Source organism: Paralichthys olivaceus, chromosome 7, assembly GCF_024713975.1.
Source record: "Paralichthys olivaceus isolate ysfri-2021 chromosome 7, ASM2471397v2, whole genome shotgun sequence".
NCBI classification, from domain to species: Eukaryota; Metazoa; Chordata; class Actinopteri; order Pleuronectiformes; family Paralichthyidae; genus Paralichthys; species Paralichthys olivaceus.
The window spans coordinates 17,311,203-17,324,349 of NC_091099.1; the positions used below are offsets into that span (position 1 = coordinate 17,311,203).

Below are 13,147 nucleotides of genomic sequence, written 5' to 3' on the forward strand. Positions count from 1 at the left end.
GTCGGTCGGTCAGACGGTTAGTGAGTCAGTTGGTTCGTTGATTGGTGGTTGGATTGGTTGGTTTATGGGTTGGTTGGTTGGTTGGTTGGTTAGCTGGTTAGTTGGTTGGAGGGTGGGTTGGTGGTTGGTTTGGTTGGTTGGTTGGTGGGTGAGTAGGTTGGTTGATTGGTTGGTTGGTTTCCACAAAACTTGGTGGAAGAGCCAAGAAAGAAGCCATTAAATGTTGGAATGGTTTCCACAAATAGTTGGATCTTGGACACACATCTTGATCACTTTCTTTAACATTGTAAGTATGATGGGTTTTTACAGATCTCACACATTTAAAAGGACTGATATAAGTGAGTCTGTGGAACTTGGTGAGGCTTGATTGAATTTAAGGGGACTGTTGGGCCCTGGCGGCGGTATGAGCTCTACTGAGTGCCATTGTAGTTTTAAATTGAGTTATCCTGATATGCGTTTGGTGCAGTAACACACACACAGCGCATTAGTTAACGTGTAATAGACCCCGAACCACATGACTCTGCTTTTTGACTGTGACTGTAAAGTAAACGAGGCGTACGTGAAGGCAGCTCGCTCGCCTGCGGACTGACGGTGATGATGTCAGTTTATGGGCAGTCGGAGTTTCTGTATCACCATGTGTGCGGATCCTGTGTGAGCAGGCCCACTGCTGGCGCACGGTCAGCGGGCAGGCACGGGAGGAGAGGAGGGGAGGAAAAGTGTGTTTACACAGACGGCAAACTGCCTGGGGAATCGTAGGGGAGAGGAAGTGAGCCGGCTCTGTGTCTGCCTGCTCCAACTTCCTGCTCAGAAAGAGAAAAAGCCCAGGATCCTATTTCAGCGCAGCACAACTGTGAGGAGCAGAAGTAAAGCATGGAAAAACAAGGAATCACACAGGGCTCACCGTAACGCTTCACGGAGGGAAACACACCGTTGATCAGGTAAAGTAAAATGTTTCTATGTGATGAACCCGATTGCTGGTTGTAAACTGCGAAATAACGCACACGTTCTCGTGTTCTCTTTAATCATTGAGCCACCTCGACTGTAAATGTGTATCTGGTGTTAAACTCTTTGGATCGTTTGGGTGCGTTTTCTAAGTTTTACGCACGGTTTGTGTCGTCTTCCGGTCCGAGCAACATCTTGAAAATGAGTCAGTGGGGCACAGCAGCGATCCAGACCGCTGAGCTGTGCGTAAAGAGCCGCTGCAACTTTCGGCTCCCGGATACGAGTGTTGAAACCTCACCACTCAAAACACACACACAAGCAAACAAAAGACGCAGCGCGATGCGAAGAAAGCCCACAGCCTCGGAGTCTATCCTCGATGATTTATTTTAATGTTCCCCTGTTGAATTTTCCACCGTCTGCGAACAGGAAGAGAGCAGATTTAGTCATGGCTAAGTAATGTCTGCACACACCATCTAATCTCATTAGGAGTTTCCGCTCAGCCAACACAGTGGACGGCTTTGTGCGCACGGCGAGGTTCGTCAGCCAGAGCATCCGCAGCAGGGCTCCTCGTCCCCGGGCAAAACCACCACAGTGTCCCTGTGATAATCCTGGAATGAGTTTTACCATGATCTGTGGGTGACTGCAGGTAGAACTCACAGTAGGGCTGGGATATGGGGCTGTATCTGTGCGTATCTCCATTATATATAGAAATACTTCATCTTTCTGAGAGGCTCAGCACCACTTCAACGTTCATAAGTGTAGATTTTCAAAAACTTGAATTAACATTTGGTTGAAAATGGATGATGGATGATTTTGTATGTGTTGGGAGTCCATTGATAAAGTAGTGTCTTGTTATTTTGCATGAACCTGACCACACACTGATCACTAATAACATTGTAAGAAGTTCAGATAAGTAATGACATCTCAGAAATGACTCAGAGAGCAAACTTTCAGCAGGTCTTGGTGAAAGTTTCACCAACTTTGAAATTAAAGATATTTTTTGCAATTCAATTGTATCTGTTGTAAAACTCACAATGCTGTTATTTTTATATTGGGGCAGTATCCCGTTTAGCTGGAGCTGGAAATAGATTTAAAACATATGAGAACAATGTCTCTGTGACTTCAATTAAGGAAGATATGACCCCAAAAAGTTAAAACTTTCCATATCTCCAGTAATTATGATGCGAGCCACATAAAACTTTGGTTCTATTGGTTTCTCATACGACCTAATCAGCATCAAAAACTTATCTTATCAAGAACACGTTGTTGCAGCCCAAAATGTGATGATTTGACACGGTATGACCCGTGGTGGGCCACTCACTCTAATATCCACATCGTGTGTCAGCTGTGAGGTTATTATCACCTTGCTGTGCTCACATCTCCTGCTGGTCACTCTCTGAGGTATTCGGGACTGCAGAGTATTTAAAAGTTCCACTGTGCTATTTGCAGCATCTTGCAAAGGTGAATGTTTACAAGTCCTTCTGGCCTAATTGCAGACCTGTCAGCTCACTGGCCCTGTGTTGGCGAGCTTTACTTTTGCGTTTAAAAGCCAAACCAAAGTGTGGGTTCAGAGTGGGTTACAGGGTGGAGCTGTGAAAATGGGACAATGATTTGATCTTTTGACCCCTCGTCCTCCGGGGCTTTAGTGGGAAGTGTGGCAGGATTGGGGAAACGATCCCCTGCTGTGGGATCCCCTCTGCTCACCATTTGTCCTTGGAAGTAGAATAGGAGGAAGTCCTGACTCTGACAGGTTTGTAGTTTCACATGGCAGATAAAAAACTCACGGGATAGCGTATGTCGGAAGTGGGTTCAGCGCTCCCTCCCTCTCTCTCCTGTCTGAGTTTGTTATCATTGTTTTTTGAGCATCGGTCTCTAATCACTCCGCACATCCACAGATTAGATTGAAGAGAACACAAGATGACAAAAAGGTTTATCAATATGAAGGACTGTGTGGAGGGTGACCATTTTCAATACTGTCGCCACAACTATACCATAAATATTTGTATGTGTAGATTAAAATGGACAACAATATGTTTATGTGTGCACATTTCCCATTGTGGGACTCATAAAAGACTTCTCACTTTTAAACAATACAACCACATTTTTATACGTGTAAAATAATTAAACATATCAAATAAAAAAGACAACAGTATATATATATATTTTTAACAAAAAATACAATATTTCTATTTTGTGAAATATATACGTTTGCTTTAATAAACCCTGTTCTTCCTTTTTTATTTAACAAAAGAAGCCAGATGTCTGACACAAAGAACTTGAGATCAATTCAATTGAGTCTAAAATTTGTAAAACTATGAAATGAAACAGCAGAACTAGAGTTTATCAATCCAACTAATCAAATCTAACTTTAATTGTTGTCATATCCTTTCAATAGCTCACTTGGTAGATGGGAGGACTGTGGCTGCTCTATAGCTGATATCTTTAGGTTCGAGTTCACCTCGAAGGAGACAAGATGTTTTAACCCAATGTACACAAAATGATTCTGATCAAGCATTTACTCAACAGTTTTTACTGAGACTTAGTTCCCTGGCTGTGGGCAAAGCTGGAAGCAGGGCTTTTGCTCATCTCTGTGTGCATAAGAACTGAAGAATGCCGGGATATGTTTTCACCTAACTTGGTGGGAATAGTAGTTTGGGCATTATCTCCCGATGATTAACTTCTGTCGTTGCTTGGTCAAAGGTCAAGCTCAACAAAACTAAAAACACATTTTCTGAGAGCTCTCCACAAATAATAGGATAATTGAGCTAAATGTTAATATTGACTATAAAATGATTCCCCATCATGTTATCATATAATTAAGGGACGTCAGGAAGAAGTCGCAAGGAAGTCAGAAAATGACATCATATAGCGACATAATTTTTCATTATTTGGTATTAATCTTCCATAATGATGTCATTGTGAAATGGCATTATTACAATCCAAACAAGTTGCCTGAATGGGTTACATCCAGTGCACATGCAGGGTATGCATCACCCATGCTTTTCATTACAGGGTTGAAGTTTGAGGCCGACCAGCATGCATCTCTCTGCCGTTCTCAAATGTCTCGGCTTGTTTTGTCTGATCGAAAGTCCATAACTCAAACATATTACCTTGGCGTTTTAGCTCAGTAAATGACTTAACCAATCGGCTAAATAATGTTTTGCCTGTCAATCTGTCTTTTGAAGTATCAATTAATCCACCAACTGTTTGAGCACTTTAGTGTTACAGTCTGCGGTGGCGGAAACAGCCCCTCCTCTCTTAAACAAAATTATTAATATGTGAGCTGCTAGCAGGCAGACAGGAGCTTCGAGGCTGCACATTCCTCTATTAAAGGAATAACCCACCCTGGGCCAGTCATACTTCCTGTGGAGAGAGGGCCAGGTTGAACCGCAGCATATTTCTGGCTTGAGCTGTTGTTCCTCCTTATATGTGTGTTTTTTTTCTCTCTTCTGCCCGCTGCTGCTACTTTACACTGCAGTCTTTAACACACACTGTTCTATTCATCAGCGCTCTACTCTTTCTTACACCACATGTTAGAGCTTAAACAGGCTTGTCCCTCTTCAGCTACTCGCATAATTTAGTCTGTGCGGAGAATCAGGTAAAGAGGCATTTAATTGAGACGAAGCATCAGCTCCTCTTGCTCCAAACAAACACGTGATACTGTTTGTGGACAGTTAATTGACATTAGTATAAAACATAGTCAATAACTGTCACATTGACTGCAAACTTTCCTCTTCTTCTTGGGTGCTTGAACTTGTAGTGCACAGGTAGTGTTGGTGTTTATGTCTGAAAACTACCTTAAAAATAACCAGTGGGAGCTTTTATGTTGCATATTCTGCACCGAGTCAAATTCCTCACACCGATCTGTCTTCCTGAAGGTATGGACAGTGCCATCACCCTGTGGCAGTTCCTGCTGCAGCTGCTGCTTGACCAGAGCCACAAGCACCTGATATGTTGGACGTCCACAGACGGCGAGTTCAAGCTCCTCAAGTCAGAGGAAGTGGCCAAACTATGGGGGCTACGCAAGAACAAGACCAACATGAACTACGACAAGCTGAGCAGAGCCCTGCGCTACTACTACGACAAGGTACAATAAACTGAATGCTGATCGAGAACAGGAAGTTGCACTGTGTGGTCGTCCAACAAATCATGTCACAGCAGCTATGATAAGTGGTGGGACCTGAAGGCAGCATGTTAAAATGATGTAGATCAACAACAGATCCGTTGTTATGCTTCTCTTGAAACCACAGTCGACCCGATAGACACATCCACTTCCTCTTTCTCATCAAATGCACAATAGAGCTCTAACACACCCGAACACAGAGTTTCAGTGTAGCAGTGCGCCTTCTCTGGACTGAAACATTGATAATCAATATGTGTTCATATTTTATATGTCATCATGTTTTACACAAGTGTAAATTGTGTGTAACGATCTCTTTGTTACTGATGTGTGTTTGTTTCACAGAACATCATTAAGAAGGTGATTGGCCAGAAGTTTGTCTATAAGTTTGTGTCCTTCCCTGAGATCCTGAAGATGGACCCACAGGCGGTGGAGATGGGCCTGGCTTCTGGACGGTTTCCCCTCCAGGAAGGGGAGGCCCCTGAGCTGGAGGTAGAGGAGGAGGAGGAAGAGGAAGGGGAGGAGGAGGCCCAGAGGAGGACCCTGGCAGCCCTCGGGGTGCAGCAGTGTCGTAACGACTACCTTCGCTCAGGTCTCTACTCCTCCTTCAGCATCAGCTCGCTGCAGAACCAGACCGAGCTGCTGCGAGCCCTGCGAGAGCGTCAGGACGAGTCCCGCTCCGTCATCCGCTTTGGCGCCAACGAGAGGAGCTCCCCTCCCTCAACCAAGCCCGAGACCTACGTCTCCCCTAGGCCATCCAGACTCCCCTCTCACTCCCACTCCCCACCCTCCCCCCACGCCCAGCCGGGCCGAAGCTGGAGCCCCGCTGTCAAAGAGGTAGATGAGGAGGACTCTGACCAGAGCGCCCAGCCCCTCAACCTCTCCTCTGGGCACAGGGAGCGAGCCCTGCAGCCTCCTGAGAAGAGGAGAAGCAGCAGCAGTGGCAGAAGTAGTTCTGTTAGTAATAGTAACCAAGGAGATGGACTCCTACCAAAAAGCAAAAAGCCCAAAGCTCTGGAGATCTCCGCCCCGTCCCTGCTGCTGGCCGGGAGCGACATCGGCTCCATCGCCCTCAACAGCCCAGCGCTCCCGTCCGGCTCCCTCACTCCTGCCTTCTTCACTGCACAGGTGAGATGATTGGTCTCAGTAACAGTTTCAGTTCAGACTGATCAGATCCAGTTTTGGTATCGAGTGCTGACGTCACGGTTCTGATTTGGATTCGAAAGCCTGACGATTTGATCAATTGTAAACATGTTATAATGCAGTTTTGAGCTCAAAGCCAAAATGTCTCAGCCCAAATTTAATACTACATCACTTCACAAACACAAGTAGTTATTACACTGTCCGACAAACAGTCCGGATCCTTAACTTACTGTGGAACTCATGAGATCACTTACTAGTAGTCGATTTACTACAGCCTCATATAACCGTGCAAATATAACCACTACTGCTTAGAATGATCATAATCATGGTACCTGCAGATCTCCAGATTCAGCTTGGTGCAAACAAAAGTGCATCTCTAATTACACATCTAAAATTCTCTCTTGGCAGCATGTTGGATGTAGGTATGACAGGATTGATTCTTTCTTTTCTAGACACATGTTTCAGATAATTCATCGACTCCACATTTTGACTGTATTAGTCATTTGGAGAATGATCAGCAGTTTCCCAGCATACATTTCCCAACATCCTTGACCAGTCAAATGTTTTTGAAAACCTCCTTTTTCCAGGAGTGAATAACCTGAAATTGTTCTCTGTAACCAAGATCTGAAAAATCATGCAAACTAACAGGAACCTACATCTTTTCAGAGATTAAGGAACTGGTTCACTTGCAGCCTCTTTGCTGCTGTATATGAAGCTTCGAACAAAGATGCAAACATTTTCTTGGCTGTTTACACACAAAGACTGTTACGACTCCCTCTGATGCGTCATTAGGACAATACAGTGCTGCAGGAAGTCGTGTTGTATATTACTGGCAGAACGGGGAGGAAAAAGAACAGAATCGTGACTGACTGGTTGTTCAGTGGTTCAACATAATGATCCAAAACATTAGATGAACAGAACCAGAGGTTTCACATGATGGGAGAGCAGCACAGTCTCCAGGATTAAACCATAAACAAACTGCTAGTGCAACATATGACTGGGAACTTCTGCTGCAGAGTTGGGACGAAGTGTCCCCACATTATTTGATTTCCACTGTTGACTGAACGTCATGAGTGTGTTCAGCTGCAAGATGAATAAGAAATCAGATTAAATTTGGGATTTAAGATTATCTGATCCTTTTTTTCTGTTTAAATCGTATTTATTTGTTCTGTTTTTTAAATCAGTGTACACTGAGACATTACACCATGTTCATTTCAGAGATCAAATCAATTCGGTCACTGATGGCACGGTCGACCTGCGCACACCTGAGAGAAACCTGATCTCTCCCTGCTCATGTTCATGCGCCTCATCGCTCCCCAGGGACACATTAATACAAGTTCTCTCATTTCTGCTCTCAATAATTTAAGACATACTAGAGATGATGTCTCTGTGCCAGCCACAGCAGAAGTAGTTAATCCGATAATAATCAAATCTTACAAAGAAAGAGAATAATTCAGCGATGCTATCAGTTTCCATCCCCTCTGTGCGGTGGTCTGGTTAGCGATGGGGAGATGATGGGATCCGTCTTGAGCATGATGTCAGTGTCCTTCGGTTCTGAGAGACACAGCGACAAACATCTGACACAACCCGGCACGCGATGCTGGAAACCAAAAAATCATTTGAGTCCTGAGAAATGTCTTAAAGAATCAGAGAGGGGAAGGTATCAAAAAGGTAAAGTGGTATGTTAGGCTAATGTATGTTCAGGCTTTTTATGAATTTTACGTTTTTATTTTGGGGAATTACTGCCACAAAGTGCTGGTAGAAGTATGTCTGTGAGTAGTGCAGCTCATCGAGTCTTTTAGCTGTACAGTCATAAACAACTGACAGCTAATGTAAGAGGGATTACAGGTCAGTTTTTTTCTGCCACATATCTAGAAATTTAGAGCAAAATTCAACCCAGTTCAGACATTTTGGTTCATTTTGATCTTTCATTACTCAAATTGTATATTTAATGCTCTATCTCAATTTAATATAATAAGAAGAACGAGAGTGGCTCTCAGTTGACCACAAACCTCCACCAAGGTTGAATAATATAACACACGATGGTCTAGGAGGAGGCGGTCTGAAAGTGTAAATGATTTATTTATCTTATAACGTGGTTGAAGAAAGTGAAGAAAAATTCCTGGTTCTACCCTTTAATCTACCTCCCACCAAACTCCTGCGAACAAACTAATAGTACTAACAACAACAATGTGTTGACATCGAAGGGGCGAAAGGGAAAATTGAGCCTCCCACATCAGAGGTTTGTCCACACGTTCAGAAACTTGCTTTTACACGTCTGTTTATTGGACAGCGCAAAAACGTGGGATCAGAAGAAAACAAGCGATTTACAGAAATCTTCCCTGAGCTCGACCTATGAGAGCAGGGAAGAGGCCCTAAGTGATGCCATATGCTCCAATAATTCCATTAATAATGGGAGCGGGGCCGGTCCCTCCGCAACACTGGCTCACTTCTGAGGTGACATGGGGGAAAGTCGGGGGGGAGGGGGAAAGAAGACCAGGGGAGAGAGGGAGAAATTGATTTCATATGTTTTCTCTCTCGACTTGGCGTTCCAAGTGCTCGAGGACCCCTCTCCCCCTCCACCCCCCCGATCAACAACAACCCCCACTGTCCACCACCTCCCCTCCCCACGTCACCCCTGTATTCTGGAAGGGGGGGAAAAAAACCTCAGACTTCCTTCCTGCTCCGTCAGTTTGTTTTTCCAAATGCCAATACACGTCCATTTACTATTTCAGCATGTTTCGCATTATCCGAGCCCCTCAGAGAAATGCTCCGCAACCAGTGGGTCTCTGTTTGTCTTTAGAGAAAAATGTTGTCTTCACTGTTTTTTTCTCATTTACAAGAAACCTCCCTCACTCTCCTCCTCCTGTGTTTCCCCCTCTGCAGACTCCCTCCGGTTTGTTGCTGGCTCACAGTCCGCTGTTGTCGGGCATCCACTTCTGGAGCAGCCTGAGCCCTGTTGCCCCGCTGAGCCCCGCCCGGCTGCAGGGCCACAGCTCGCTGTTCCAGGTAACAAACACACACTCACTCACTCACTCTCTCTCTCACACACACACACATACACACACAAAAAACATACACTTGACAGGTGTGGCTGTGAAGAGACGGACACGCAGGAGGTGAAAACAGTGTGCTGAAAGGATAAATATTGACTGGAAGCCAAGTAGGAAGTTTTGAGACTGCAGGTGAAATTAAAATACCTCGTTCTTCCCAGCAGTTGTTAAATCACGTGAATAATGATTAGAGAGATTCAAATAAACCAGAGTCAAACACACACAGCCGGTTTATCTTCTATCACAGGTAATAAAAGGATTGGCTCTGGTTTTTATAGCCTGGACATATATTTGATTCTTTCTGTTTTTTATCCAATGTGAAATAATCATGAACCCTCTATTACATCGTTTAAAATGAGGAGATTGGGTCTCGAACTTCAAAATTCTGTCTATAAACTTGACAAAGAGACTATATAAAAGATGTTTTTGAGATTTGAAAAAACAGCAGACAGCAGCGGTGGTGAAACTAGTTGTGCGTTAGTGAGCAGGTCCAGCAGAGGTGTCCTGTTTCAGCGCTTGTGAGCTGGAGAGGAAATCCTGTGAATACTTCCTGTTTGAGCCCAGGGGAGCCGGTTTGAACAGGGCGGACTGGTTTGAGAGCTGCTCCTCATTTGAGAAACGTACATGCATGCACCACACCCCCCTCCACACACACACTATACCGGATTCTTTGTGCACAAATACTGTTGACTGCTTCGTCTGTTGTTGAGGTGCAGGGGACAGAGACTAAAAAGGAAGAGGTACAATGAAAAGAAAAAAAAAAAAAAAAACAGGAAACCAGAGCGGTGACAATGCTGCAGTTCCTCAGCGGAAAGCAGCCTTCATAGAGCGTCCGTCCCCGCCTCGCTAACTCTCGGCCCCTTTCTCTTCCTCCGCAGTTCCCCAGCCTAATCAACGGACACATGCCTGTCCCCCTGCCAAACCTGGAAGGAACACCCTCCTCCCTGCTCCTGTCCCCCGCCACCCACAAATCCTGATCCAGGGTCTGTGTAGATAAAAAAAACCTCTCATCTTCATCCATCTCTTGTTGAAGGCTTCAGCTTCATTATCATCATCATCATCATCATCATCATCATCATCATCCTCATCAGTAGCAGCAGCGATCTCTTCTCCATTTTGCTTCAGTAACGTCCTGAGACAGTCTCTGACCTCACCTTTTTGTTTGCACTTGAGTTGCTTCAGATTACAGTGGTTGAAAGCACTTGGTAAAAAAAAAAAAAAAAAGCCATACGCCATGATGTCTGTGAGGCGTCGGGCTCTTTGTGATAAAGTATAGCACATTTCCACATGACCCTGTTCAACACGGACAGTAGTGACGTGTAGCTAGCTGAGAAAAGGCTAGTCTTCCTCTCTTTGCGCAGAGAGCTCAGTTGTTTTTTAATCTTGTAAGAAAAACAAAAAAAATGTTTTCTTTAAATGTTCATCACAGTGTGAAACAGGTCGTTTCACATTGTGTGGTATTGTATGTAATGTATGCACTATGCTTCTCCGATAGTACCGGCTGTGCCTTGTTGTCCTATTTTTCCTCTTTATTTCAAACAAATCTTTTAATGAAGACGAGATTTCAAATCAATGAAAAAAGCCTTTGTAACGCTTGTAATGTTCTTTTTTTTTTTTATAATGGACTTGGTATATAGTATGTATTCTGTATATTTTTTGTATTGTGAAGAACGTCATGTCGTTTTCAATAAACCAAGCATTGAATGCTGAAACATGGACGCTGGTTTTACTGTAGCTACAACAAAATGTGAAGGAAAAAATCCAACGTGGATGTTCACGTGGATTCTGTTTAAACTTTAGATTTAATTTCCTGATCCCATCTTTATCCAGGGTTTCTGCTGGGTCTCTAAGGTCTAAAATTTAATAATGTAAATTCTAGTCCTTAAAACCTCATAAATATGTTTAACTATGACATACTAGGTCTTAAATACATTTAGGTAAGTCTTAATCATGTCAATGTTTATTTCAATGCTACTGCACAATTTTGCTTTTTCAAGAGAAATGGTTTTCTGATGTGTGGTTTGTAATGTCTCAGTGTGATGTTGTTCTTACAGATATCAGCACGCTGTAATAAAACTGAAAAGCTGAGTGAACGATGGATACGTGCTGTAGTTATGAGAGTTAACAAAGAACTTAAAGGTTCAGTGTGTAGAATTGAGTGGTGAATTTGCACGTTGCTGCTGAATGACCCTCACCTCACAAACATAAAAAATACCCGTGGTAGATTTACATTTTTATGAAAACTCCAAAGGTGTTTAGTTTTTCCAGTCTGGACGACTGTAAAAAAACATGGTGGCCCCCGTAGAGAGGACCCCATCTCGATGTTAATCTTTAAATGTCATTTATCATGGTTTTTAAAAGTCTAGCTCAAACAAAATATGAAGTGTCCGGAAAATAAATCCAAACCGATACCCATGGTTTCTGTTTAAACATTAGATTTAATATTCTTTACTCTGGAAAAAAAAAGCTCAAATATGGGAGTGCATCTGCAGTGAAATCCCACACAGATAACAAATATCGACAAATAAAGTTAAAGAATATCATACAAAACATCTCCTGTAACACTGTTAAATAGATTTGACTTTAGTTTCTTATTCACTGGGGGGCAGGACTACAGCTATGCTCCCTGAACATGTGCTTCCTCCTACCACAGAACAGACATGCAACACAACGATGCAATCCAGAGAAAAAAAGGTAGCCATCTGAGCCATTTGTCTTTTTACAGTTGATGAGATGGGAATGGCAGAAAGGACAACACGTCAGTAAAGGCAGCATCATGGATTCCGACACAGGAAATTCACTTTGCGCTTTCTCCTCTTTGAGCAGAGGAGAAAATGTGTCCGACTGAGGCGAGGAAGAACGAGGAGGAGGTTGTTCACGAGTTTGATTGTTTAGGATTTGTGAAGAGTTTTAGAAGGCGGATCTAATCCTTTAATGCCCTTGTTAATAATTCTACGCTGCCAGTTTCCCTCCTGCATTTGTTCATTGGTCACAACACAGACCACAGCATCCTGGAATGATTCTTTGCCAGTATCTGACACAACAAAATCTCCTTTTCTTATTTTTTTTCCACAGACTTGGCAGCATTTATCTTGTATTAGCCTCCAGTTAGGATAAAATGATCCGTTATTAAATCAGAGCTGGCCTCAGAAACCTTCAGAGCAAATGGTCACAAATTACTTGTGCGGCGCCGTAGCATGAGAATCAAACTACTTTGAGCTGCTACAGAGACATCCCTCTGTTCGTCTGCTGGTGAGCTGTACACATCCACTCACACCAAGGAGGAGTCTTTATGTATGAAAATGGAAATGAAAAAAACCCAAAATAAAACACTAAAAATACCACCACTTCAAAAAAAAAGAAGAAATCTATATACATTGCATGTTCTCATTAAAGTGACTGAGCCCATTAGAATTCTAGACAGTAGTTGGATTTAGCAGCAAATTCTCTTCTCAATAAATATAGATGTACAGTATATAAACGTCTCTTCTAGAGGGGAGGGGGGTTCGCACTGAGGACGAGTTTCCCAAGTAAGTTGGGGGGGTGATGATGATGAGGACGATGAAGGTACTGCTCCACGCCAACATCCATCTTAGATCTCTGATCCATCGGCGAGACTGTACAGCTCGGAGATCCTTCCCAAATAATAAAAAAAATAGAGTCCAGAGAGACTAAAAGAGCATGCTTTGTCTTCTGCTCTTTCCGTTGCCTGAAGGAGAGAAGAAACAAGGATGAAAACATAAATTACAGATTGTATAAAGTTCACAGAAGAGATTTTCATAACCAGACACTTTTATCTTCATGAGCTATAATAGTGTTTGTGAGTGGGCTCAACTAAAAAAACTAAATTCCTGTTTCTACTGAGTCATAAAAAGTCTACAACTATGAT

General features: G+C 43.2%; 2 protein-coding genes across 3 annotated transcripts in view; one reads left to right on the forward strand and one right to left on the reverse strand.

Annotated features, from left to right (window-relative positions):
* Positions 1-577: 577 nt before the first annotated feature.
* Positions 578-10,974, forward strand: LOC109623634 (ETS domain-containing protein Elk-3-like). The gene is made up of 5 exons (XM_020078124.2): positions 578-938; positions 4,821-5,029; positions 5,408-6,190; positions 9,092-9,214; positions 10,137-10,974. Exons 2-5 carry the CDS (start codon positions 4,823-4,825, stop codon positions 10,233-10,235), a joined length of 1,212 nt encoding a protein of 403 aa, XP_019933683.1. The 5' UTR covers positions 578-938; positions 4,821-4,822; the 3' UTR covers positions 10,236-10,974.
* Positions 10,975-11,676: 702 nt separating this feature from the next.
* LOC109624545 (cyclin-dependent kinase 17-like) overlaps positions 11,677-13,147 on the reverse strand; it is a 29,341-nt gene continuing 27,870 nt past the window's right edge. For both annotated transcript variants that reach the window (XM_020079297.2, XM_069528090.1), the window contains one exon: positions 11,677-12,967. In XM_020079297.2, coding sequence (XP_019934856.1) covers positions 12,930-12,967 — 38 coding nt within the window. In that variant the 3' untranslated portion in view covers positions 11,677-12,929. The remainder of the gene's footprint in view (positions 12,968-13,147) is intronic.